The following is a 25,407-nucleotide window of genomic DNA, read 5'->3' on the forward strand; positions in this document are numbered from 1 at the left end:
ATGCAAGCCATAAGAAACCCGTTCCTTGTGGCCACCTAGTCCAATCTCCTTTTCAGTACAGGAAAACCTAATGCTAGAAAAGACCAGGCCTCTGCTTGAAGGCCTCTGATGAGGGAGCACCACCTATCTGCTGATAGTCAGTTCCCTTGACAAAGTGCTCTTACCATTTTAAAGTTTCTGCCAACCCAGAGAGAGAAACTCTGGCCAATTTCACACTAGACTTTAATCCTCTGTCCCCAAACTGACATTCTACGCTAGAATCAGAGAAAACAACTCTATGACTCTGTGATTCTATGATTTCAGTTTAGAAAGCTTGGGGTCAGGACTAAACCAGGATTAAAGGTCTAGTGCAAAATTTGTTTCCAAACCCCTGACCATCTTGGTTACCCTCCATAGAACCTGTCCCAGCCTGCCTACATCTTTTTAAAAAACACAGCACCAAGAACCATGACACAGTTCCCAAGAAATACTGAAAACTTAGCAAAACATTATGATAGGCTGGGAAAAGATTGAGAGCTCTTTGATGCACACCCAGGTAATAAAAAAAAAAAATACCAAGACTAGAGAAGCAAGGCCAATATCCACAGCATGCTATTATAAATGTTCTGGAGTCAGACTTGATTTCTGTCCCATTAAAAAACTGCAGTGGGAGAGGCAAAAAGAAAGGCAGGACTAAATGGTAAATGTTTTCAGCTGGGGTGATATACCAGCTAGCTGGGGAAAGTCGAACTTTATAATATCGTAGCATCAGCAATTCAAGAGAAATCATTCATTTAAAGAACCGTTGTGATTTTTTCCCCTTATGGATCTGACATTAGTCATTTACACATAAACGTTTGGTGCTAAACAACACTTGAGGTCATATAAGAGTGAAAGCTGCCAAATGGCCACAGCCCTTCATTTAAAAATAATAAATTCAGTTTCTATTACATAAAATCTGGTCATCTCAAGAGCTTGCAAAAATGTTAATGGCGCTGGGGACAGGAGTCATGGCTTTGCTTTCAGACAATTTATAAATCTCAATGGATTTATATGGATGTGTGGGCCAAAGATCTGAAATTTTGGAACAGCTATTGATACCACCACCAAATGCCTCTTTGTCGCCTCCTGATGAAAGAAGCTCAACATAAAAAAAATTGTACAGATGACATTTAAATTTGTCATACGGACATTTTCAAATAGTAGAAATGTCAGGCTGTTTAGAGTGACTTTCTTCATTTATGGTGGAACTGTGCAAAAAGCCCAATATTGCAAGGCTTGCTGGAACAAAATTCAGCTTATTTTTTACTTATTCAAATGCATCGATTCACCAATGATGTTCCTGAATATATTAATTTATTTATTTTAAACATCTTGAACAGCAGAGTCATGTTCCCCTTCAGTCTTCTAAATAAAATACATTCCATTTGGCAGCCCATCAGGTAAACAAGCCTGCTTGCTGATACTGTTGCTGAAAACATCACATAAAACTTTTCTATATGTACATCAAAAGAAGGAGGAAAAAATAACACTCCCAGTATAATCCTAAGAACATAAGGCTATAAAAACAAAAGAGAAGCCATGTTGGATCAGGGCAATGGACTCAGTGTTACACAGTGGCCAAAACCCAGGTGCCATCAGGAGGTCCACCAGCAGGGCCAGAACTCCAGAAACCCTCCCAGTGTTGCACTCCAAGCATCAAGGATACAAGAGCATCGCTGCCCCAGACATAGCATATGTTCACACACACTAAATAGCGTGCTTTGCAACTGGATTTTTACCGTGTAAGAACAGCAAAATCCACTTGCAAACAGTCGCCGTGTGAAAGCACCCATAGTGTTTCATCAATACTTGGTGGCTAATAGCCATTGATGGACCTGTGCTCCGTACATTTATCCAGTCCCCTCTTTAAGCTGCATATGCTTCTGGCCATCACCACTTCCTGTGGCAGTGAATTCCATGTGTTAATTACCCTTTGGGTGAAGACGTACTTCCTTTTATCAGTTCTAAGCCTACTGCTCATTCATTTTATTGAGTGCCCACGAGTGTTGTGAGAAAGGGAGAAAAGTACATCTTTCTCTGCCTTCTCTATCCCATGCATAATTTTGTAAACTTCTATCACGTCAACCCTCAGTTGTCATTTCTCCAAGTTAAAAAGCCCTAACCTCTTTAATCTTTCTTCCTAGGGAAGGCTTCCATCCCCTTAATCATTTTAGTTGCCCTTTTCTGCGCCTTTTCGAGTGCTAAACTCACTGAAGTCAATGGGCTTAGAAGTACGTAAGTCTATTCAGGATTGCACTGCAGGTTATCTGAAGAAGAGTGCATGTGTACTCAAAATGCATCAGTCATCAAAACTTGGGGATGCTTTAAAATATTCAGGGGTTTTTCCTCTGATGCCATTTTCAAGTTTATCTCTTCTTTTTGTGGTGGGCAGACTGATGTTGCCTTCCCTCATTTTACATCTCAGCCAGTACTCATCCTCCCACACCTATATTGATCTTGTTCTCTTTGATACATCTACATTTTATATTCAATTTGAATAGTTGCAAAGTACTTTAAAGAAACTGTCTTAAATGGGGTCTGTCTCACCCCAGGACTAGGAAAGTAACATGAGTTTTAGGATGCTTAAAAGCCCACTACATGAAACACAAGCAAGAGCTGGAATTTGTCTCAGGCTCCCAAAAGTATAAAATGTTCTACTACCCCAAAAAAGAGTTAAAACTGCTACTGTTATCTGAGTTGCACTTCAAAAGTGCCTCAGGCATCAAACCATACCATTCAATCATTCAAGGAAAACCCATCAGGAAGGCAAAGGAACAGATGTTTTCCCTTTTGGTTCTTCCCCAGCAGGTTGGGAGAAAGCTGCATTTTAACAAATTCCCTTTGCAGTATCTTAAGCCAAGCCTGGCAGGGAAACAGGCAAATGAACCAACATCTGCTTTTCAGGGTCCCCAACACCACCGTTTAGATTAACTCCAAGGACACCAGCCATACTAAAGGTGAAAGAAGTTGTAACCAGCCATACCAGCCCAAGCCGGATCCCAAACCAACCAACAAACCAAATTTATGTACCACCTTTTAATCAGGGCCAACCAAAATGAAATGCATTGTGCAGCATTTCAAGTACACTAAGACATGTCAGAAGTTACACAAGCAGAATTGCTGTTGACATTAGATCACAACACTTGCACCCTGGAAAGACGTAATAAACCAGGGGTGTCAAACAAGCAGTCCGCGGGCCGGGGCCAGTTCCTGAAGGGCTCGAATCTGGCCCGCGAGCAACTGACCCCTCCCATGCCTCTTTGACTGTCAGAGACACAAGGACCAGTTGGGCTTTCCTCATGCTTCTGCGGCCACAGCTGCAGGAGGAGGAGGAAGATCTCCCCGCCCATGTCTCTCCTGACTGTCGGAGAGGTGGGGCATGCCTGGGCTTTCCTTGTGTTACTGCAGCCATGGCTGCAGAAGCAGAAGGAAGATCTTCTTCCCCGCCCCCCGCCATGCGTCCCGGGCTATCCTGGAAGCACAGGGTGGCTGGCTTTCCCTGTGCTTCTACAGCCTGGAAGATCTCCCCCACACGTATCTGGCCCAACAAGGTCTCATATATGTCAGATCTGGCCCTGAGGAAAAAATGAGTATGACACCCCTGTACTAAACAATAGTACACAGGGATGACCCTGGCTTGATCGGCAGGTAAAATTCCTGGGACTTGAAATGCTTACTTGGACCATTTTAAAAACAGCTTAGAATACACGGAGGATCGGTCCACCTATGCTTACTAGCCATGATAGCTAAATGGGTCCCCTGTGTCTAGCACTAGCAGAAAGCTGAAGATCATGTGCTGGAGAGACTAACAGTGGTTCCTCTCAGCTGCATCATTTAAACCTCCAATGAACTATGGCATAGTCTATAGCAGAAGCCAATGAAAACAGCATAACTCAGAAAGAAGAAATAGATGGAATAAACCAGTCTGATTCTCCATCCCGTCTGCGCCAGTTAGCAGACCGCCAGGGAGTCACCTTTTACCCAGGGGATTCATCCATCTCTATTACGCTGAAGGAGGCCAGGAAGGTATGACTGCGCCACTCCGTACATGGCCAAGAGTGACTTTGCTCTAAGCGACAAGGTTGCTAAGCTCATCGGCTGGAAAGTTCCCGGCCAAACAGCAGCCAAGTGGGTGACTGATGAGCCTGTCGGCAGGGATGTCTGATCAAGCTCCCTGAATGGCAAGGAAGCGGTCACAGGAGAAGAGCTCTTTAAGGTACGGCAGGACGGTGAGCAATCAGGAGGAGAATGTGAGATACTGAACAATCCCTGGCAAGGAGACCTACCTGAAAAAGCACATTGTTCCTTGCCAAAGAAAAGTTTTAGAACTCACAAAACGTTGGGGCTTTCTTGACTAATACCCATTCTTGTGTGCACTCTCCTATTGCTTCCTACCCTCACCATCCCAGGCTGGACGTATGAGGCATTATTTCTTAACTGAACGGGCATCCCTCTCAGCAAGGTGACACAGAGGACTCAGTGTGTCTTCTTGTTTTCTAGCAAAAAGGGAGGCTGATTATTCTGCTGAAGGAGGGCTGGACTCTCCCTGGACAAGGGCTTTGTGTAGCAAGTTATGTTGTGGTAGGAAAGGCTCTGTCCTTCAGGCAACTTGGCAAAGTGAAGGCTAAGAACCATGTCATGCCTATGGGTGCCACGGCACTACACACCTTTCCTGGTGCACACCAAGTGTTTCCAGAAAGTGGGCGGGGCCAGGTGGGGTTTTTGCCCAGCAGGGCTTCTGATCACCCACTAGAGATCTGTTTGACGGTACAGATTTAAAGACATCCTGTTAAACAGAGCTTCCGCCTGAAATGTTGAAGAGTTGATATTAGATTTATACATAACTCCTTAACTGGTTTCTTGCTTCTAGGGTGAAAATGCTCATTTTCAGAAACCTTCCGCAACAGAGAAGAATTGCTTGCTGCTATATGCCTGCAGCATCTGAAACTTGCATGCCCCGAAAGAGAGATGGATGGTCCCAAGGAAAGGAAGAGGAGGCAGAGCAGCTGCTTCCTGGATTGCTTTTCTAATGAAGAAGCAGCAGCCGGTTTTAAGATTCTTCCCCTTCTCCCCTAGATCCATAACTGAGCATTATTGAACAACACTATGTAGTTAAGAGACACAGACCAGGCTATCTATAAAGCACCTGGCAATACAATGAAATAATATGTCTTGAGCTGGCAGAACAGTTTAAGAGCTGCGGGAACGGTAAAGAACGGAAGCCGCTAACAAATCAGCTTTGCTAACACTAGAATCTGCTTTAATTCAGTTTTGAGAACTAAATATACCTTCTCAGTTTCTGAGAGGCTGTTATCTGAAGCTTCAGTCTATCAAATTATAGGGTACATTGGGCTGAAAGTGCCCATTTGAAGCCAATTTCAAGCCTTCAGTTCCTTTACGTCCGGTAACCAAGTAGTATTTACTGCTGAGTCGTCTAAATTAAGGGGAACAAACAAGAACAGAAGGGCTGGAGTTTTAACTTTGGAGGACAAGGCGTTTCTCTGAAGTAACAAATCCAATGTAGGCCATCTTTGTCCTCAGAAGTCCCATTCTAATTATTTAATTTCCACTCTAATCAGCACCACACAGGGTAACATCTATGACACTTTATATAACCCCTTTCTAATTTAACTCTGACACCAAAAGGCCAGCCCAAACAGGCAGGCCTATCAATGCTCAGGCTTGGATTTTGGTGGGTCTTCCACAGGAAGGATTTCCCTAATTGGAGCAGCCAGTGAAAGCATCTCTATCTGTGCCCCTGCCAAGACAACCTGATCCACAGGTATCATTCTGCAGCAGATATCCATGGGGGATCTCCAAGAACAAAGTCTTGAAAGTCATGGTTGAAAAGTTTGATAGAAAACCTTTTATATAAACCAATTAATTCCACTATGTCCGGACTATGTCTTTTATAACAGGCAAAGGGGGAGGGACGGTGGCTCAGTGGTAGAGCATCTGATTGGGAAGCAGAAGGTCCCAGGTTCAATTCCTGGCATCTCCAAAACAAGGTCCAGGCAAATAGGTGTGAAAAACCTCAGCTTGAGACCCTGGAGAGCCGCTGCCAGTCTGAGAAGACAATACTGACTTTGATGGACCAAGGGTCTGATTCAATAGAAGGCAGCTTCATATATTCATATATAAAAATTAATACAACTGAGGACAGAAGGCTTTCTTCTATGGAGTGTTGATCTGACCTATTTAATGCTTGATAGGATATAACCATTGGGCAGCATCCAACCACACAGTTCCTCCTAAAAAAAGGCATATGTGGAAGAGTGGGGCACTGTTTCTGTCAATTCCCCACACACACACAGCAAATCCACCCTACGTCCCCTATACTGTTTCCAATGGCCCCATAATCCTGAAGGATGAAATCTGGTGGGACTTTGGACTGCAGCACAAAGCAGAAGTAGGGAAGCCCTTGTCCAGAGTCCAGGCTCCCAGCCCGGCTCCTGGACTCCCCTCTCCACCAGTACCTCGAGCACTGTCAAGCCAACAATGATCCTAACCGGGGCAACATCTCTCGTGATTTGGCTGTTACACCAGAGGATTCCCAACCTTGTACCCTAGCACTCCTGACCCTGACACCCCATGATGCAATTACCCAGCTTCCAGTGACAACCACGCTGGGGAAGCAGGACCAGACCAACTTCCGCACCACCGAAGCCGAGGCCAGACACCGCCCCTGCCCGGGGAGGCGCCTCACTGGGATTGGGGGAGGATGAGGGTGGCGGGTGCAGGGCGCGGGACTTAATCTCTCTGCAGTGGTCAAAGTCCACATCACTTCACAGATGCAAAATCACATCTCCCAACATCATCATTTGGCATTGAAAAGCAGCAGCACGGGAGGGATTTGGCAACTTCATTCAGAGCTCTAGCCTCTTCCCTTCCCCACACAAAACTTGCACACACACACCCCACAATTACCTCCTTGAACTACTGTTACCTGCAACTGTCTTCAGGGTAAATTTAGATAAATGCTTCCCATTCTCACTGCTTGAAGCTCAAATGTTAAATGATGTGAGAACTTCAAAGGGCAAAAATTTATTTATTATTTTATTTGCTAAAACATTTATACCTTGCCTTTCTTCATAGTGCCTTCTAATTCCTGATGAGCAGGTTGAAAATTTTATGTATTGGGGGCAGACAGGAGGCTGGTGAGGGATGACATTGATTAAAACAGACACACACATACAAGTTCACCTTTCTTCTGGATAACAAGATCCAAATCAAGTAACCACCATGAAAACTGTACAAAGATAATAATTCTTTTTAAAAAGGTGGGAGGGGAAGGGGAGCATTACAAATTCAAGGCAAGCATTTTGGTGATCCAAAGGTTCTTCTAAAGAGTTCCGGTTTAGAGGCCCTCCAAAATGGCACAGATCTTCTAATTTCCTCCTGCAGCCTGTTCTGCAACATGAGACCAGCCATGGGAAAAGCCTGGGAACAGGCATCAGTGGAGCAGACAAAAGCAAGGGTCAGAACAACCAAAAGACAACATTGTGCTGAACAAAGCTACCACTCTGAGGGGTTAGACATCTACTGGATGCACACTTGAGTCCTTTCCAAACTGCAGTGGGCCTGCTACACGGCTTCAGGAGGACTCAACTAGGGTCAAGAGCATAAGTGAATCTAGGCCTGGAGGATGTGGAGAAGTCAGAAGCAGAGGAAAGCTGGAGCAAGGAGAATAGGTGGTATTGTGTTGAACGGGCAAAGGCAGAAAAGTCAGGACCCTGCATTTATACAAAACCTGGCCAATGGGTGGCTTCAAACCACCTGGTAGTCCTAGACTCTACTGCCTTCTGTGAAGGCTTCAAGTTTTGAGGCCACAAGTCCCAAGGAACTTATGAGCTAGACTCCAGCCTTGGGCTATAAAAACTTCTTGTGACTCCTCTGGAGTCCCTGATACAAAAGGCCACAGGGTTGCTTATGCTCTCAGCTCTCTTCAACTAACATCTCAACCGAAGTGGCCTTGTAACAGACAAGTGGCTCTTGAAGGTAAATGCTTTGAGCAGTAGCCATAAAATGTGCTATGCAAACAAAATGCAGTGTGCTTCCTTGCCAATATTTTTTTTATTTTGCTGTATAACAACAAAGCAGAACTTGGTTAGCAAAGATAGTGGTAGGGCCAACAGCCCTAAGCCGGCCACGGTGGCTGACTCTGACGGATGCTGGATCACAAGAGCCGGCTGAGAAACTCCTACAGCAATCAGTGGTCTGTAAAAATCCTCACAGCAGCTCTGGTTAAAAGCTGGCACTTTGCTGTGAACGACTGCTAGAAATGATTGATGGTGTGTGTGTGTGTTAACATACTAAAGGAAGGTGATGTCTGAAGATGGATAGCGCTTCCATTCAGCACGGTTGGCTACAAAGGGAGAAAGGAAACAAAAGAAGGGAGGGAGAGGAAGAGAGAAAGAGAGAGATCCTCAGCCATAAAAGTAGAACAAGAGTTACTTTCTTTCTGAACATTGCAATATGCCAGAAAGAAGAAAAGCATTTAGAAAAGGTGACTTGATCCAGAACTTGTTACTGGCAGCATCAGTAAAAATAGTACCTGTTCAGAGCACAAGGTTGGATCCTATCAAGGATTTCTGCAGCAGAATGGCAGTAGGGGGTGAATGATTTCCTCTTCATATTGTAGTCCTCCAATTCTCCACTCAACCTGTTTCTGGGGGTTCCCTAGTCAAGGGGGATTTGGGGCTAGAGTGGGGAAAAGGAGGCAAGAATGTCTGTGGAAATCCTATGGGCATCCAACCACAGGGCCCACTTGGCACCAGACTAGATAGACAGACAGACACACACACACATATATATATGTATTGTCCAGAGAGGCACTATAAACATAAACCTTAGGCCACTGCAATCCAAAAAGAAGCACAAAACTCTTGAAATATATTTCACACATACAAATCATCAGCGATTTCCAAGTCATCAAATGTACAGAGCTATTTCCAATTGAATACTGCTTAAAGACAAGTGGGCAATATGCTGGTAACATGGGGGTTTGAACCTCATGGCCTGAGTCTTAACCTAGAGGGTGACTTTCCGCAAAGAGGTTCCAGACTCCCTCTTCAAGCCCAGAAACAAAAAATAGAGATGTACAGTCAGCATCTGACTGAGATTTGATCCAAGCTGGACCCTGTTTGGAAATTCAGTAACTGTTCCCAATGGCAATAAAATTGTTTCCAATCACGAGGAGCCTTCCAAACTAACAGTTTATTCTGGTGCCTTGCGATCTTGTTCCATTTCCCCCAGGAGAGGGAGGTGGGAGAGGCAATCACAGCGGGGGGGGGGGGGGGGGGGTTGAAAAGTGAGTCAACATCAACAGATCAATTATTTCAAAAGTGTATCTGCCACTTCTCTATACGCCTACTCTAAAGGCCTTCCATCTTATCTTCATGATAATAGGCACTTTGCTAGCAATGAATAATGCTTGAACATGCAGTAAACAAAACAAAATGAACCAGAGCCAACAAAGAATATAACTGGGAAGTCCTGCAGTCCAGACACAGCCTGAGGAGGTCAATTTGGGCACTCCGGAAGTGAACATGGTAACCTGTTTTCAGGCAAGAGGGCCACACCGATGGCCAGACAGCAGGAAAATGAGTCAAAGCTTCTACTTGAGGACTGAATGATGAGAAACTCGTCAACACTCTAGAAGAGATGTTCTTTAATGGGTTAGGAAAAATTACCCATTCATTGGGGGGGATGCACACAGGAATGCGATGAAAAGACAGGCTATCGAGGAAAAGGTGAGGAGCAGGCTTTTTCCTGCCTTTCTTTCCACGGAGCTGTGCTTCTTCCCATTCTACAAGCCTTGGGACCCTCTTCCTGTTTCCCAAAGATTTGTTCTACCATTCAGTTGTGTTCTACCATTCAGTTGTATTTCCAGTTGGTAGTTGTGCTGGTTACAGCCCACGATCAGTTCTGACACATGGCTTCCTACTTGCTAAGTAAGGCAGTCTTTTCCCCTTTCCTTAGTAAGCTGGTTGCTAGCATGCAAATAGGCCTGAGATGAGAGACATGATTGGCCTAATATTGCAAAAAAGCTTGCTCCCTAAAACAGGAGGAAGTGGTGATATAGGAAAGGGACACTGGGGAGCTTAATCCCAAGTGAAAGGACTGGTTAGCCAAACTATAATTTACCTCTCTGTTCACCTTTCAAACAATCCTTCTCCCACCTGCGCTGCCAAACAGTTCAGGAAGAAAAGGCAGATGGGCTGATAGGAAAAGCTGCAGAGACATGCAGGCATTTTTTATATAAGCTAATAAATTCCAACAGTGACAAAAAGACCCTGCTGCAAGCAAGCACATACAACATATGACAGGCTCCCTGGAAGAAAGAGGCAACCCTCACTGTAAAACATGAGCCAGCTCTCACCACTATGATTCACTAGTAAGCGTCATGGCCCTCCTAGAGCTTCCCCTTTTAGAGGATTCTCTGGGCTCTTTCAGATGTCTGTGGACTCTAGTTAGCCAAAGTCACAACCACACAAAACCACATAATGAATAGTGAGTAAGCACAAGGTTCATGGACCTTGAGCACTACAAAAAGAAACATAGCTTGATGGCTTGTGCATACCTTCCTGAACTGTCAACACTCCGGGGACTCTTTGCAGACTGGACACAAGGGTGTTCTCCGGAAGCAGGTGATAGACGGTTTCCAAGAGTGGGTGGGGCTGCAAGGCACACTGAAGGTGGCTGCTGTCTATCATGGTCAGGTACATATTCTCTAAAGACAGAGGAAGGGTGAGAGGCACTGTTTAAAACGCGGATATAGAGACAGATAGGGAAAATGTTAAGCTACTCTTTGCCAAAGGCATCTTGTCTGCTCACCCTTTAAAGCTACCCACAACCATTTCTGTATTAAAAAGAAAATTAAGATAAAGTCATTGTAAAACAATATAACCCTCAAGGCAAGAGGCAGTTTGCTGTTGCCTGCCTCTTCGTAGCAACCGTAGGCTTTCTTGGTGGTCTCTCATCCAAGTACTAATCACAGTTGACCCTGTTTAGCTTATGAGATTTGATAAGATGCAAAGGGAGAGAGGTTCCTCGACGGAGACTCACAGGAAAGCCCAGTGCAGCAGTTCTAAATAAGTAATGGCATCCCACTTTGCTCTGGTGTACTGATTGGACCTGGTCCTCAAAGTGGGACTCATGCTTCGTGAAATATTCAAGAGTAAAAAACGTGCCACCTTGCAAAAATGCTGCCAGGAAGGACTCTTGTCCCTCTCAAGCAGGCCTGGCTCTTCTCTTGGTGCTATGTGGAGGGATGGTCCAGAAAGAGTCATCCATAAGGGAGAAACTGAGCAAAGATCAATAGGAAAACAAAGAGTACATTTTGTTTATAAATCTGGTTGCTCCCCAAGATTTAGATTCACTGTTCCCCAGACTTTGGATTTTTTTTAAATCTGGATTTAAATTTCATTTGTAGACTAGATGAGGTTTACTTTTTGAATATGTAATAGTAGGTCTATGCACAATTCTCCGAAGCAGACTTCGGAGGATGGTAGAAGACAGGAGGGCCTGGCGTAACTTGTCCATGGGGTCGCAAAGAGTTGGACTCGACTGTGCAACTGAACAACGAATGCACAATTCACAATGCAGTCCTAAGCAGACTGACACTCTGTAAATCCACTGAAGTCCATGAGCTTTAAAAGGCCTAATACCACTTAGGACAGCACTGACAATGTTGTGGGTATGCCTCCTGACTGGAAACAGGTATGTCTAGAACAGAGACTCCTGCAATGATGCAAAGGGCAGCTGCCTGAGGATGAATAATGCTGTAATGTTTATTTTTTTTAAGTGTGTGTTTGTGTGACACACAGCATTTCAGTCACATCTGATTCTGAGACAGGGAAGAATGAAATGTCCTTAGAATATGGCAGTTTGAAAAGCAGGAAGATTTCTCTTGCCAGAACTGCAGGCAGGCTCTTTTGTGGCATGGGTGCTTGAAGCTAACTGAAGCCTTTCATTCTTCAGTTATTTCTTAAGGCATGTTAGTGGGATCTATCTAGTACATATCTGAGGAATCAGTGCTTTGAACACTGGGTGGGACAAGTGACAAACTCAAAGAGGCTGTTCCTCTTTCTATTCCATCTCCTGGCTTTGCCCCTTCTCTTAAAGCATCACTTCCTTTCTCCTCTTTCCCCCTTTTGTGGGTTGCACGTGGCTAGAGTACAACAAATCTAACGTACAATAAAAGACAAAGGCTCTTTTGTGACTTACTCTCTACTGGCTCCTGGAATAGCGGGTGCAGTAGGGCTCGGGGAGTCCCATGATACAGACTGAGCCTGGGAAGAAAAGGGGCAAATCATGACCTGGAGATATTTCCCAAGTGTAAAAAGGTAGAATTAAACACACACGCACACATGAATACTTCTAAGGCTTTATGTAAAAGTCACAAGGATAGGGTGATGAATCCCTTGAATCTGCCTAAGTTCTCTTACCTCCTAATTACTTCTGGAGTTATTGCGAGTTCCCTGTGTGTCAGATCCAGACTAGACAGTTCCACAGGTATAAGGATTTCCACTCATGACACATGATTTTTCAGCCTCCTACAGCAGTCCAAAATGCCCTTCAGATCCTCTTCTTTGAAGAGAGAGAACCCTCAAGAACAAGTTTTTGGGGAGGGAGAGGTTGTCCAGTCTTGCATGAGAAGGGGGGCAGATGGAAAATTGTGCTGCATAAGCAGAAATCCTTGTGCCTGCAGAAACATTATGGCAAAACAGAGTTTTTCTGCCTTTTGCCAACCACCACAGCCCACTGATTCCCATAAAATGCTGTTCCTTTTGGACAGGAGATCCTATCCAATGGAATGGAATGACAGGGGCCTGGGGGAGGAAGAAAAAACGGTGGAAACCTGCTGGTTTCATCTGGATCCAATCCCTTATCTCTACCATTGTTCCATTTACATGATCCACAGAATCAAGAACTACAGGAGCAACTTCACCCACGCAGCCCATTTCATATAGGATTAGCAGTCTTCCAGGGAGACACTGTCTTCAGAGATATGGCAATCAAAAGCAGTACTGTGGTGGCATCCTCTTTACAGAATGTCCTATCTGTGCATCCTCACTTAGTTCTTTTAGGAGGACTGAGTTTGCCGTTTAAGAAGCCATTTGGCTGACTGGTGCTGCAGTCCTTAAGATGGCTTCCCTGTGACTAAGTCCCACTGAATAAAACGGGACATACTTATGGGTAGACCTGCTTAGGCAATGGTTCTCATGGCCAATGCCATGATGTGTGTTTTGTAGCAGGCTTAGGAAGGGGAGACTTTTTTAAAAAAATCTTATTTCATCTGTTTTCTGTGTTTAAAGCCCTATTGTTGTCTTAAGTTCCATGAGATCCTTTTTGATAAGCAGACAAGGTAAACATTTTTGAATAAAATTAATATTGTACCGTACCATTTCAGGCTGCAGGTAGAGTTCAGTGAGGGAAGGAAATGCTGCATATTTGAATACGCTATTTAAACTCCTTGCATCAGGGAGAAGGCTAAAATGAATATTCCCAGTTCCTATTATCATTTATGTTGATTGCTGATAATGGTCCCTGCAAGAGTATTCATCAAGTGGTGAATCAGCTCTGGACATGAATTCAAATACCAGTGAACTGCTCTCTTTTGATCTGGGATTATAGTAATAGCAGGATTATTTTTTGTAGGTGGTGTCTGCATTTCAGTGGAGAAATGCAACGAGCTATGGAAGACCCACAGCAGTCCACAAGGCTATGCATGATATGCTGTGGCACCCATTCTAACTGGCAACACACTCCAAGGCAAGGGTCTTTCCCAATACTGTTTTCTGAGACCCTTGAGATTAGAAATGTCAAGGACTGAACCACCTGCATTCGAAGCATGGATTGAGCCTCTCTAAGCTACGGTCCCTCACCCAAATAAGACTATGGCCAAAATACCCTCCAAACAACTCTTTATTGTCACCAACACCATGACTGAACAACTTGTAGACTGCATGTACGTCCCCCCCCCCCAACAAGAGTCAGTGATCCCAAAGGAGGAAGATACCCTTTCTCCTTCAAGCCCAGATTTGTTGGCTCAGACTTGCTGTTAAATATACGCAGGATTCCAAAGCCACATGACAGATCCTGGTGAGTCCCGCTCTGTCTCCTGATGGAAGCCACAACTTCTATGACGAGGATGATACTGGGATGGTCCAAAGATGTGTGAAAATAGACGGTCTGAAGAAGACAAGAGGGGAGAATGGAAGGTGAACTTGAGTTTGGTCTTCATGGTAGTGTGGGACTCGCTTCCTACAGAGGTATTCAAAACTGTGTTAAAAAAACCCCAGAGGTTTCTTAATAAAACAGTCACTACTAGAGGATACTGAAAGACAGCTGTTCCACCAGTACCAACCCTACCCTACAACACACAGGCACAGGGGGATCATGGGGCATGATTTATGTACACTCTGAGAACTACATACAATATGCTCAGAGACTCTCAGCTGGTTCCCTCAGCAGATGTAGATGTGAAAAGTGTTCCCTCTAGGACAAAGTTTAAAACCCATGAGACATGACAGCTCCACAAGTCTGTTATCCTATCTTGGTGGGTTGGATAGATCCCTTGTCCCTCTTCTTTCTGAGATCCTTACTGATCCCTGAAAACTGCCAGGATATCCTTCCATTCTTCTGCTGACTTAACAGGATTCCAGGCTATAGGAAATGTGCCTTTGACCATCAATACTCAATCACTTTAGCAAGTATGGAAGGGTAGGAAGTTATAGGAAGGATGAAGCAGAGTGCTATAGTGCAGAGGCTAAATCATTCCTGGGCTTTGCAGTGTTTTCACTTCTAATTTGCTGAGCCTGGGAGCAGAAAGGATCTCACTCTTGGTATGCTAGGTTCTCCCTTTCCTGTCCAGAAATGCCACAAACTTCCCAGCAGGAAGCCATCCTCCTAGTGTCCTTCAAGTGGCAAGAAATAATAAAAAAAGCCAACTGAAGTCTGTTCCCAGCACAATGTAAGACTGTTGTCCCCTGCATCACTCAACTTAATATCATTTACTGGGTTAACCTCTGGTTGATCTTACCTCACAGGTACATATCAGGGCTTCAGTCATCTGAAGCCAGCAACACCCATCCCCTGCAGATGACCCTGAAACTGGAATCCATTCAACAGGCTGCAAGCTTACATTACACAGCATCTCATATGGGAGGACAGAAATAGAAGTCCAAATCTCATCATGAGATTGTGGGGGTTTGAACATTCTATCTTCAAGGAAACTTTTCCACATCTGCTGGCAAAGCCCTGCTTATCTCCCACAGTCTCTGGCACCTTCCCTCCATGGAGTCAGTTTTCTTGGCGTTCATAAGGTATAGGAATTTAGTTTACCATAAAACAGGGCAATTTAAAATAAGATTGAATTTTTTAAAAAGAACTTGGGGGATTCCAAGAAGAATTTGTAGAGCACACAGTTGTGCCACAAGAAGTACCCATTTCACTGGTTGCAAAGGATGGTTCTTGAATAAGTGTAAAGACACTTCAGCTGTTCTGTTGATTGGCTGTCACTGACTCTGAAGGTTTGAAAGGAGGAACCTGATGGTCTGTCAGCACCCTGGAGATTTGGGCTCTGCTGCATTTTGTGGTGAGCCAATCAGGGTACAAACAAGAAGGTGTCTTGGGCTGCAACCTCCTCCCATGAGACTCCACACACCCAAGTAGTCTGTGCATTCCACCTGATCTGAGAAGGGTATAAAAACTATATTTGATCTGTCCTCCATTCAGCCAATGGTCACCTCTGACAGTGTCTGCCAGGCTGCTGGTCCTAAATCCAGGGCTTTTCTTTGTAGCAGGAACTCCTTTGCATATTAGGTCACACACCCTTGATGTAGCCAATCCTCCAAGAGCTTATAGGGCTCTTCTAACAGGGCCTACTGTAAGCTCTTGAAGGAGTGGCTACATCATGGGGCGGGGGTGATCTAATATGCAAAGGAGTTCCTGCCACAAAAAAAAGCCCTTAAATCCTACTCATGAAACAACTTGCTCCACTGTCACCACCTCTCTCCAGCCTCAGAGACAGGGACTCAGGCCTCCTGCTTCCCATCCCACACATCCTCTGAAGCTCAGCAGCAAAACATGGCCTGAGGTCACCCATGACTTTGTACAGCACTGACCTCTGCAATCAGCATTCAAACATAAGTGAACATATGATGATATTATACTAAGTCAAACCCTTCGCCTATCAAGGTCAGCATCATCTACTCTGACTGGAAGAAGCTCCCTGGGGTCTCAGAAATCTTTCACATCACCTACCATCTGATTCTTTTAGCTGGAGACTGATCTTGGGACCTTCTGTACAATGCTCTGACACAGCAGTGGTTCTTCCCAACCCAGGCAGTACTAAGTACTAGAAGCCTGCCTTCATCATGCTCCAGCTAAAGCCTTCCACTCCAGTTCCTACAGTTGAGCTCACGGACTCTGAGCTGAAGAATAGACCCTGCCAATCCACTCAACCAGGGCAACCCACAGCCCTGACATTAGCAATAGTAAGTTGTGTGGATGCTGTGCCTGGGAAGGAAAGGGAAGTTTAAAAGAATGGCAAAATCACATCCTTTCCGCTCTTGGGAGGGGTGAATTTGTCCAGGAGTCTCTCTGTGGATCCGGGTGCAATCTCTGGCAGCCCTGTGATTGAGCGGCAGGTTAATCCGTCTATTAAAGAGTCATTATCCAGGTGTCGTGAGCACAACATTTACCGTAATCACGGACTGTCAAGGCAGGATAACAAAGAGAGGCATTAAAACATCAGCCTGGAGAAATAAATCGTTATTCTATTATCTTTTATTGCAAAATGATGAAAAAAATGGTCAGTAATTCCTGACAAGCAGGCAAAGAAGACAGAGTTATGCTTTGATTCCTGATGCATCGGACTCCCCCTACAACGTGGGATCCGCTGCACTGCTAAGTTTTATTGCTATCTCTAGGGACGCTAATATTAGTTTTACCAATGTACGTCTCTCTTCCAGCATCTCTGCTATACAAGAGCCACCACGTTCTCTATGCAAGGCTGCTTGGGAAGTATTATAGTGAAGGCTTGAGATGAAAAAACATTAACCATTTCCCTCTGGGTCAGGAATACCCATTTATTCAAGGAGTGAGCCAAATGACACCTTGAATGAAGTCAGAGTCAACCTGTTATAGAAAAGGAATATTACCAGCAACTTAAATTCAAGGAGTCAAGGTGATGCAACGGTTAGCATGTTGGCCTAGGAACTGGCAGACTCAGGTTCAAACCCCCATTAAGCCCTGAAACCTACTGGGTGACTGTGACCTAGCCCCTCTCTCTCTGCCTAGCCTACTTCACAGGGTTGTTAGGAAGATGAAATGATGAAAGGAAAACTGTTCATGTCATTCTGGGCTGCTTGAAGGAATGACAGGATTAAAAAAAAAAAAGAGGAGAGGAGCTACATATAACCAGTGCACTAGACATACCATGATTCCATAGAAGCACAGGACCTGATTCTTTTCTTGGGGGGGGGGGGGAGGGGGTTGGTGTCAGTTCCCTGAGAATCTCAGTTTTCATCTGAAAAGCAAGCTTCTTGTCCTCACAGCTATGAAAGGTATAGGAAATGCCCAAGAGAAGGGTAGCTCAACAAGATTCTCATAGGATGGGGGGGGGGGGGCTTCAGCATCCCATGACTTCCTGAAGCAGTTATGCAACATTGTTTCAGTTTGCTTGACTGGTGCTGGTCACAGAATTCCACTTTTTTTCGGCATAGAATCTGGATGACCTAATAGCATTTTTAAAAAAATTAATGCAGAGTGCACAAAGGCCTGGATTGATGGTTACCCACCAGGGCCCTTTGGCAAGGTCTTGCTATCAACCCAATAATATTAAATGAAATCATTTGTGTGTCAAACAGAGGAAAGCCATTAATTTAATAATTCAGACAAGTACCTATGTTTGCCATTAAGAAGGCAGTTGGTTGCAGCACAAACCCACAACTGTGCTCCATTGTGTGAAGCATTTAAAAGTGGCTTTCCTAGAAGGTAAACGAGGGAAATGTAATTATTTGCTGAGGCACCTCTGCAAACCTCTTGAAACAAGTGCTCCCCAATTATCATCGAGGGGGGGGGAATAATAATTGGATAATCGCTCTGATATGAAGCTATTCATTAGCTGGAAGAGAATGGCCGGGAGACAAAAAAAAAAAAAAAGAAAAGCATACCAAATTATCCATGCAAGAACCCTGCTTGTGACAGATGAGACAATGTTCTCATGCCCTCTTTTGGAGCAGCTTATCTGGATTTGACAGTTATTCTCTGTGACGGAATAAACAACTTTTCTAAATGTGCTGCATTCCCATCCTTCTATCCGGAACACACTTAATGAAAAACTTGGGGGGAGAGTGGGGGCTGTTGTCATTGTTGCTGAGCAGTTGGACAATTTTACTGGCTCCTTTGGATTTCATTCCTATCATACTGGATTATGGGATGAAAGGACAAGAGATTAATTTCAGGCACTTCCGATAACTGCAGGATGACATTAACTTTGACACTGTCAGGTCCAGCTCCCGTCTGTCTGACAAGGCAAGGGCAGAGGGGGCCCACAGCCAATGAACACTCAAACCAGGGAACAATCCTGATCCCGGATCTCTTAAAGGGTTAAGGAACTAGCATTTAAACTCCTCTGATCTACTGGTGGTTGCATTCACTGTAGCATGTGTAGGAGGAGCTGTGGATTAGTGTAAGATCCTCTGCTTTTCATGTAGCATCTCCAGCGAAAACTATCAGGCAACAGGAAACATGAAAGACATCTACCTGAAACCCTTCAGAGGCAGTGCAGTCTGATCAGACCATACTGACCTTTATGGACCACTTGTCTGATTCACTACAAGGCAGCTTCATGTGTGTTCATGCTTGGCTTGGAATCTCCCCAGGTTTTGCAACTGGCCCATTTGACAGCATTTTACAGTGGTGCCCACCACCCTTTCTCAAGTTGAAGAAGCACCCATATGCTCAACAGGTTGGGAACCCCTGCTCTTGTCAGTGGTGTCCTTATGGCTGGATGTGCCCCTACTGCATGTCAGAAGACAGGGCAGCCAACCTCCAGGGGGAAACTGGCATTCTCCTGGAATGATATATTTAGATTACAGAGGGGTCAGTTCCCTCATCAGAAACTGACACAAATTTCAATCTTCTCTGTCCTTATTCAGAACTAAAACAAAGCCAAGGCTGCTACCCTGAGCCTTTTTGGAGGAAAAGTAGGATAAAAATGTGATAGATACATACACAGACATAAAAGAATTGGCTTGATTCTTAGTGGCTTCTGCTTAGTTCTGCAAGACAAAGTAAACTGCTGTAAATGCCTCCTTTCCTGGAATCCTGGACAAACACCCGCTTTCCACTTCATGCACCAGCACCCCTTGTCAGCAAGCTAGTGCTTTCTCCCATAGGAGTGAATGGCTTTGATTCATTTATACATGGGGAAAGAAAAAGTTGCTCTTCAAGACTTTATACTGCTACCCTTAGCAGGACTACTTGAAATCCCACTCAGCACAGCTTACTCCTAGGAAAGCCTTCTTAGAATGGCACTGGACATTCACTCTGCATATGACACCAAATGGTCTCTTAACAAGGGATGACAGGAGGTGTAACGTGTGTCTAGGCACTCAGAAGGGGTCTCTACAACACAGAAACCTTTTCTTCACACACCCTCCCCTCCCATCGTAACAACAAGTGGTTACTGGTGATGGAAAGCTGTTGTCAAGTTGCAGTCAACTTATGGCAACCCCATAAGGTTTTCAAGGCAAGAGACAAATAGAAGAGGTTTGCCATTGCCTGCCTCTGCATAGCAACCTGGACTCCCTTGCTTAGCTTACAAGATCTAATGGAATCAGGCTAGCCTGGGCCATCCAGCTCAGGGAAAGCAGTTATTAGTCCCCACATATAATAACAGGAGGTCCCTATCATCTTCTCCCTAAATTGTGCTATATTCCTAACAATCAGCTCTGCCAATGCTCACGTTTTAAGACTTATCGTGAACTGCACTGTACATTACATTGCAGAACTGAACTGCTTGGTTGCTGAAGTTACTGCTGGAGTAAGCTACTGCTATTTGCAAAAATGGGGAGCTCAGCAAGACCTAGATTTTCCACACGTATGCACTGATGGGATTCTCGCTGGCAATGTACCAAGCGGTGGCCATGGCTTTTAGTTGCTGACCGGAACTCTAGATTTGCTGATGGGTGTGTTTGCTCGTAACTTCACCCATCTCATGAATACAAAACTATTTGAATAAAATTTTGTGCGCATGTTCAGGACACAAATCTATATTCAGGCCTCAGCCTGACCCTCAACCCCAAGGGTGGGGGGGGGAGAGAAAGAAAAATGCCAAAAATCTATTGGAATGCAGCTTCTGTCTTCACTTCAAACTTAACGCTGACTAGCACATTCAGGACACAATCATATGTTGGAAGTGCACATGACTATTCAAGCCACCAAACTTATATTTGAAAGGCCCACAAAAGTGGTAAAATATACAGTATTACTCCAATACAAGAATAGCATTTTTTTTAAGGTATACCATCCCGCCCCCCAAAAAAAGAAAGGATTGTCTTACATCTGCGTACAAGTTACAATGATGTCCAGTTTTTAAAAACCCACTTTTTTTTGCATATAAAATGTATGTCTTACATTCAAGCCATTCTTCCATTTGAGGAAATATCACATTGTAAGTTGCTCTCTCTCTTCTCTACTGAAATTATGTGAATGAATGAATAGTTAGTTATGTATATTTAAAATAAGCTCTCTGTTTGGAGCTTAAATACCTGATCAACCATTACAGTCCATTTCTAAAGTGTTGAGAGGAGGCAAAGCAGCAAAATGTACAGTAGTATGAAACAAGTCTTCTTGTGCTGTACTAATCACAAAATTCAAGATTATCCAAAATAATTAAATACTGCCCTCCTAATGACTGCATCCAAGAAGAGGAGAGAGGCTAGATGCTTTGAGGATGCTCTGTCCAGGGGTGCTTCGTTTAATGTGAAAAAATCCGTTTAATGCAAAAAATTTACAGAGGAAATAGTCGTACAATACAGCCCCTGCTGAATTAGCTGGATTAACACACAACTCTGCATCATTCCTAGAACAACAGCGGCCTCTGCTGCCTAACCCCAAGCATAACATACAAACAAATCAAGACAGGAGAGAGAGAACAAGAAATTCATTACCCAATTTCTAGACTAGTTTTAAAAAGGCCCACTTTTGACATGCAAACAAAACATAATTGCTATGTTAATGACCTGCTCTTCAAAGATGAATCATAGCTCTGTATAAATCCTCCAGTATAAGAAGAATTTAGGGGAAGGTGCATGGTTCAGTGGGAGAGCATGCAAAAGGCCTCAGGTTCAATCCATAGCACCTCCAGTAAAAAGAGTAAGCAGAATGAGAAATCTTTACCTGAGACCCTGGAGAGTCACTGCCAGTCTGAGTAGACAATACTGACCTTGATGGATTCAATTCTGAATCAACATAAGGCAGATAGCTTCAGAGGGCAGCTGTGGTGGTCTGCAGTAGAAGAGCTAAGTTCAGTAGCATCTTTGTCAGATGCATGTAGGAGGTCCTCACTAGGTGTTGCCCAAGTCCTGTCTTATCACTCAACTGAGCTGCCAATCAGTATCTCTCTGTGTTCATTCTGACACTTTGCTTCCAAGCCCAGTAGGTATGGCAGTCTTTGCTCCATTTTGTTTCCATGAACATGCTGGTTTGTAGGCATGCAAACAGATCTAAAGAAGTCTGCACGTGCACAAAAGTTTACACCCAGAATTAAACTTTGTTGGTCTTAAAAGTGTCACTGGGCTCAAACTTAGACTTGAGATGAGTGTGAAAACAGGTGCTATCACATTGTGCTCTGCTTCTAAACCAAAAGAGAGTAGCAACATGTTATATATCACCTAATATGGTGATATATAACATAATACCGTTTTTAATAGAAAGAGGGGTACAGAGTAGAGGGACTCGGGGGAGAGCTTTTGGTTTTCCCCAAAAGTCAAATACTTCTCCCTCCATCTGAACAACATCTTTTTCTTCCATATTGACAAAGCAGTTCAGGAGGAGAAAAGCGGCAAACAGTCAAGGCAGAGAGACATAGGACGTTATAGTGTGAGGTTATTAAGGACTAGCACAGAATTTTTAGGATCCCAGATGATAAGACCACATAGAAGCAATTGCAGAAGAGAACTGCCAATCCCATTTTTGGAGACTGAGAAGCTGAAAGATAAGCATTCTGTTCATGAGACCATTAATACAAAACTTAAGGGAAGAAGAACCTTTCCACTGCAATATCAATAGCCCATAACAGATTACGGTTACGTTTGGAAGGAGACGTTCCTTTGGCAGAGGTCTGCATGATTTACGAAGGAGTACCCTTTTCTAACCCTGCTTCCTCAGCACGTACCATCTCTCTCTTTCTAGTTCATTATGATAATTAATAATTGATACTGACCCGCAGTGGGTTGTGTAACGCAGAGGCCGAAAGAGTAGTCTGTGCCACACTTCTGAGCATGCCGCTCACGACTGAAAGCTCTGGCACGCAAAGAGAGCCCTCTGTTGTGTCCACTGAAACTGCCAGATTGGGATAAGCATCTTTGCAAGCCCAGTGAAAATCGGAGGATCCACATCTGAATGAAATGCCTCCAGGACAAGAGGTCTTAGCAAATGCAAGGTGAAGTCCCGAGGCTGAAGCCACTGAGACTGAAGGTTGGACAAGGGTAGCTAAATGAAGGTTAGTCAGGGCACAGTTTGGCTACCCACCCAACTGCATGTGCACACTGAAAGGCATCTCTCTTTCATAAGTCAGACCATAAAGCGTTGCCTACTCTGCCTGAGGGTGGTTTCTGAGGTCTGCTCTGCCATGGAACTGTAACCCCTCTTCTTCACACAAGCAAAGCTCCCTTCTGAATCTTGCCCCACTAACCCAAATGCAGAATGGCGAGGCTAATAATAATTTTGCTGTCCCTGCCTCATGATCTTTATAGTTTGGTGTAGTGCTTAAGTGTGCAGACTCTTATCTGGGAGAACTGGGTTTAATTCCCCACTCCTCCACTTGCACCTGCTGGAATGGTCTTGGGTCAGCCATAGCTCTGGTAAAGGTTGTCCTTGAAAGGGCAGCTGCTGTGAGAGCCCTCTCAGCCCCACCCACCTCACAGGGTGTTTGTTGTTGGGGAGGAAGATAAAGAAGAATGTGAGCCACTCCGAGACTCTGAGTGGAGGATGGGATATAAATCTAGTATCTTCATCTTCTTCTTCAGCATCCTTGCAGCTCCTGCAATAGGGAAAAGGCTAAGAAGAAGATGAAGAAGACATTGTATTTATATTCCACCCTCCACTCAGAGTCTCAGAGCAGCTCACAATCTCCTTTATTTTCCTCCCCCACAACAAACACCCTGTGAGGTGGGTGGGGCTGAGAGGACTCTCACAGCAGCTGCCTTTTAAAGAACAACCTCTGCCAGAGCTATGGCTAACCCAAGCTCCTTGCTTTCATTGGCCTATCTTCCCCATAGCCTGTGCCACACACTGCCTAATATAAAGCAATCATGTTGCAAGTTCTCAAGAACATTCTGGATAATCATGTGTTGCTGACATATGTGTGAGCCATCCTGTCCCTTTGGGACATGTGCACTGGACTTGACCAGGTTGACCAAATCTGAGCTGGTGCTCGGAGTGCCTCTTCCTTACCTCACTGAAGACCACCAAGGGCGGCTGTCCTGGTACAACTTTAAGGGGTCTTGCGGTGCTCTTCCAAGTCTTTCCAAAAAAATGGTGGTAAGTGACATCAAACAGGGAAAGGCGCAGCTGGAATTCGACATCTGACGTATCATCTGCTTTCTGCCAATAAATAACCAGTGATCTCAGTTAAAATGCCTTGAGTGCCTCAGGATGGGAGGGGTGGGACCAACCCCAGTGGGAGGGAAAATCTTTCATTCCATTTTAGCTCATCATGCACTGTTGCTAATGAGACAATGCAATATACAATTCAATATATATGGCAGAGGGTAAGAGTCCCGCAGCGCAGAATGGTAAAGTGGCAGTACTGCAGTCCTAAGCTCTGCTCATGACCTGAGTTAAATCCCGGCGGAAGCTGGGTTCAGGTAGCCAATTAGAGTTTGACTCAGCCTTCCATCCTTCCGAGGTCGGTAAAATTAGTACCCAGCTTGCTGGGGGGAAGGCAATGGCAAACCACCCCGTAAAAAGTCTGCCATGAAAACGCCATGATGCGGCATCACCCCAGAGTCGGAAACAACTGGTGCTTGCACAGGGGATTACCTTTACCTTTTAAGAATCTGCAATTCCCACTGACCCTGCTTTGTCCGGGTTGTTTTGCCTTGGAACATTTGCCTTTCTGACAACACACCATGAACTGCTGCAACGGACAGGTACACCGACCAGTAATGGAAGACATGTACTGAGTCTCTGCTTTGCACAGGAATGCCCATTCTTTGTACTGAAAACTTTTCACACCAAAGCAAACCAAAACTTTGCATCAAGAACTGTGAAGTTTGAAAGTATAAGAACTAGGAAACTAAATACTAAAAAATCCATAGAATGTGTCACTGGGAACAGTAATCGGCCTCCAAAGTATCTTGTGAGCTGTTATTTTAAAAACAAATTTCTAGCTCTTTGGGATGTGAAGATATGCTTGGAGGTGTGTGTGAGCTGAAATTAAAGACAACAAAGATGTGGGCAAAAGAGTTATCCAGTGGCTACTAGGAGGTCCATTCTCTTCATAGTAGCTCCCTGCCCTCCATTATACTACTAAGACAAGATTAATTATATAGGTACAGCAAATATGCAAATCTGAATAATTTACTAAGTTTATACATGGCACAGATTTTAGCTTTTCTTGGTGCAGAATTTTCTTTGTTTTAACACAGAATCTGCACAAATGTGGCAGACAAAGTGTAGCAAAGATGCTGTAATTATATATATATATATATATATATATATATATATATATTTATATATATTTACAAATTTAAATTTAAAATAGATTCAATAAATTCAAGATGGCATGCCTAAAATTTTTACATCTGGAATTCTGGGCCACCTGTCACTTCCTGAGGAAAGGGGAGAGGGAACACAGTTTAGAGATTGGAGAGGGGATGAAATATATTTACAGTATTAAAAGTAAGGTTGACAACTCTGGTTTCAGGAACTCCTGTCAATTTGGGGGCTGTGCCAGGTTTAGGCAGTTTAGGAAAGGGAGGAAGCTCAGTGGGGAAATGATTCCATAAAGTCTGTTATTTCCTCCAAGTGAACTGATCTCTGAAGTCTGGAGATCAGCTGCAATTCTAGGTTGGGTTGGCAGGTCTGTGTTGGAAAATAGCTGGAGACTTTGAGGGTGGATACAGAGAAGGGTGGGGTTCGGGGAGG

At 44.3% G+C, this 25,407-nt stretch overlaps 1 protein-coding gene across 1 annotated transcript in view; it reads right to left on the reverse strand.

Annotated features, from left to right (window-relative positions):
- The window catches only part of NPHP4 (nephrocystin 4), a 123,797-nt gene that overhangs the window by 82,070 nt on the left and 16,320 nt on the right, over positions 1–25,407 (reverse strand). Inside the window, exons 4-7 of the mRNA XM_060258943.1 lie at positions 23,713–23,862; positions 14,045–14,217; positions 12,250–12,314; positions 10,604–10,753 (exon numbers count right to left, since the gene is read on the reverse strand). Coding sequence (XP_060114926.1) covers positions 10,604–10,753; positions 12,250–12,314; positions 14,045–14,217; positions 23,713–23,862 — 538 coding nt within the window. The remainder of the gene's footprint in view (positions 1–10,603; positions 10,754–12,249; positions 12,315–14,044; positions 14,218–23,712; positions 23,863–25,407) is intronic.

The sequence above is a fragment of the Heteronotia binoei genome, chromosome 18 (assembly GCF_032191835.1).
Source record: "Heteronotia binoei isolate CCM8104 ecotype False Entrance Well chromosome 18, APGP_CSIRO_Hbin_v1, whole genome shotgun sequence".
Classification (NCBI taxonomy): Eukaryota; Metazoa; Chordata; class Lepidosauria; order Squamata; family Gekkonidae; genus Heteronotia; species Heteronotia binoei.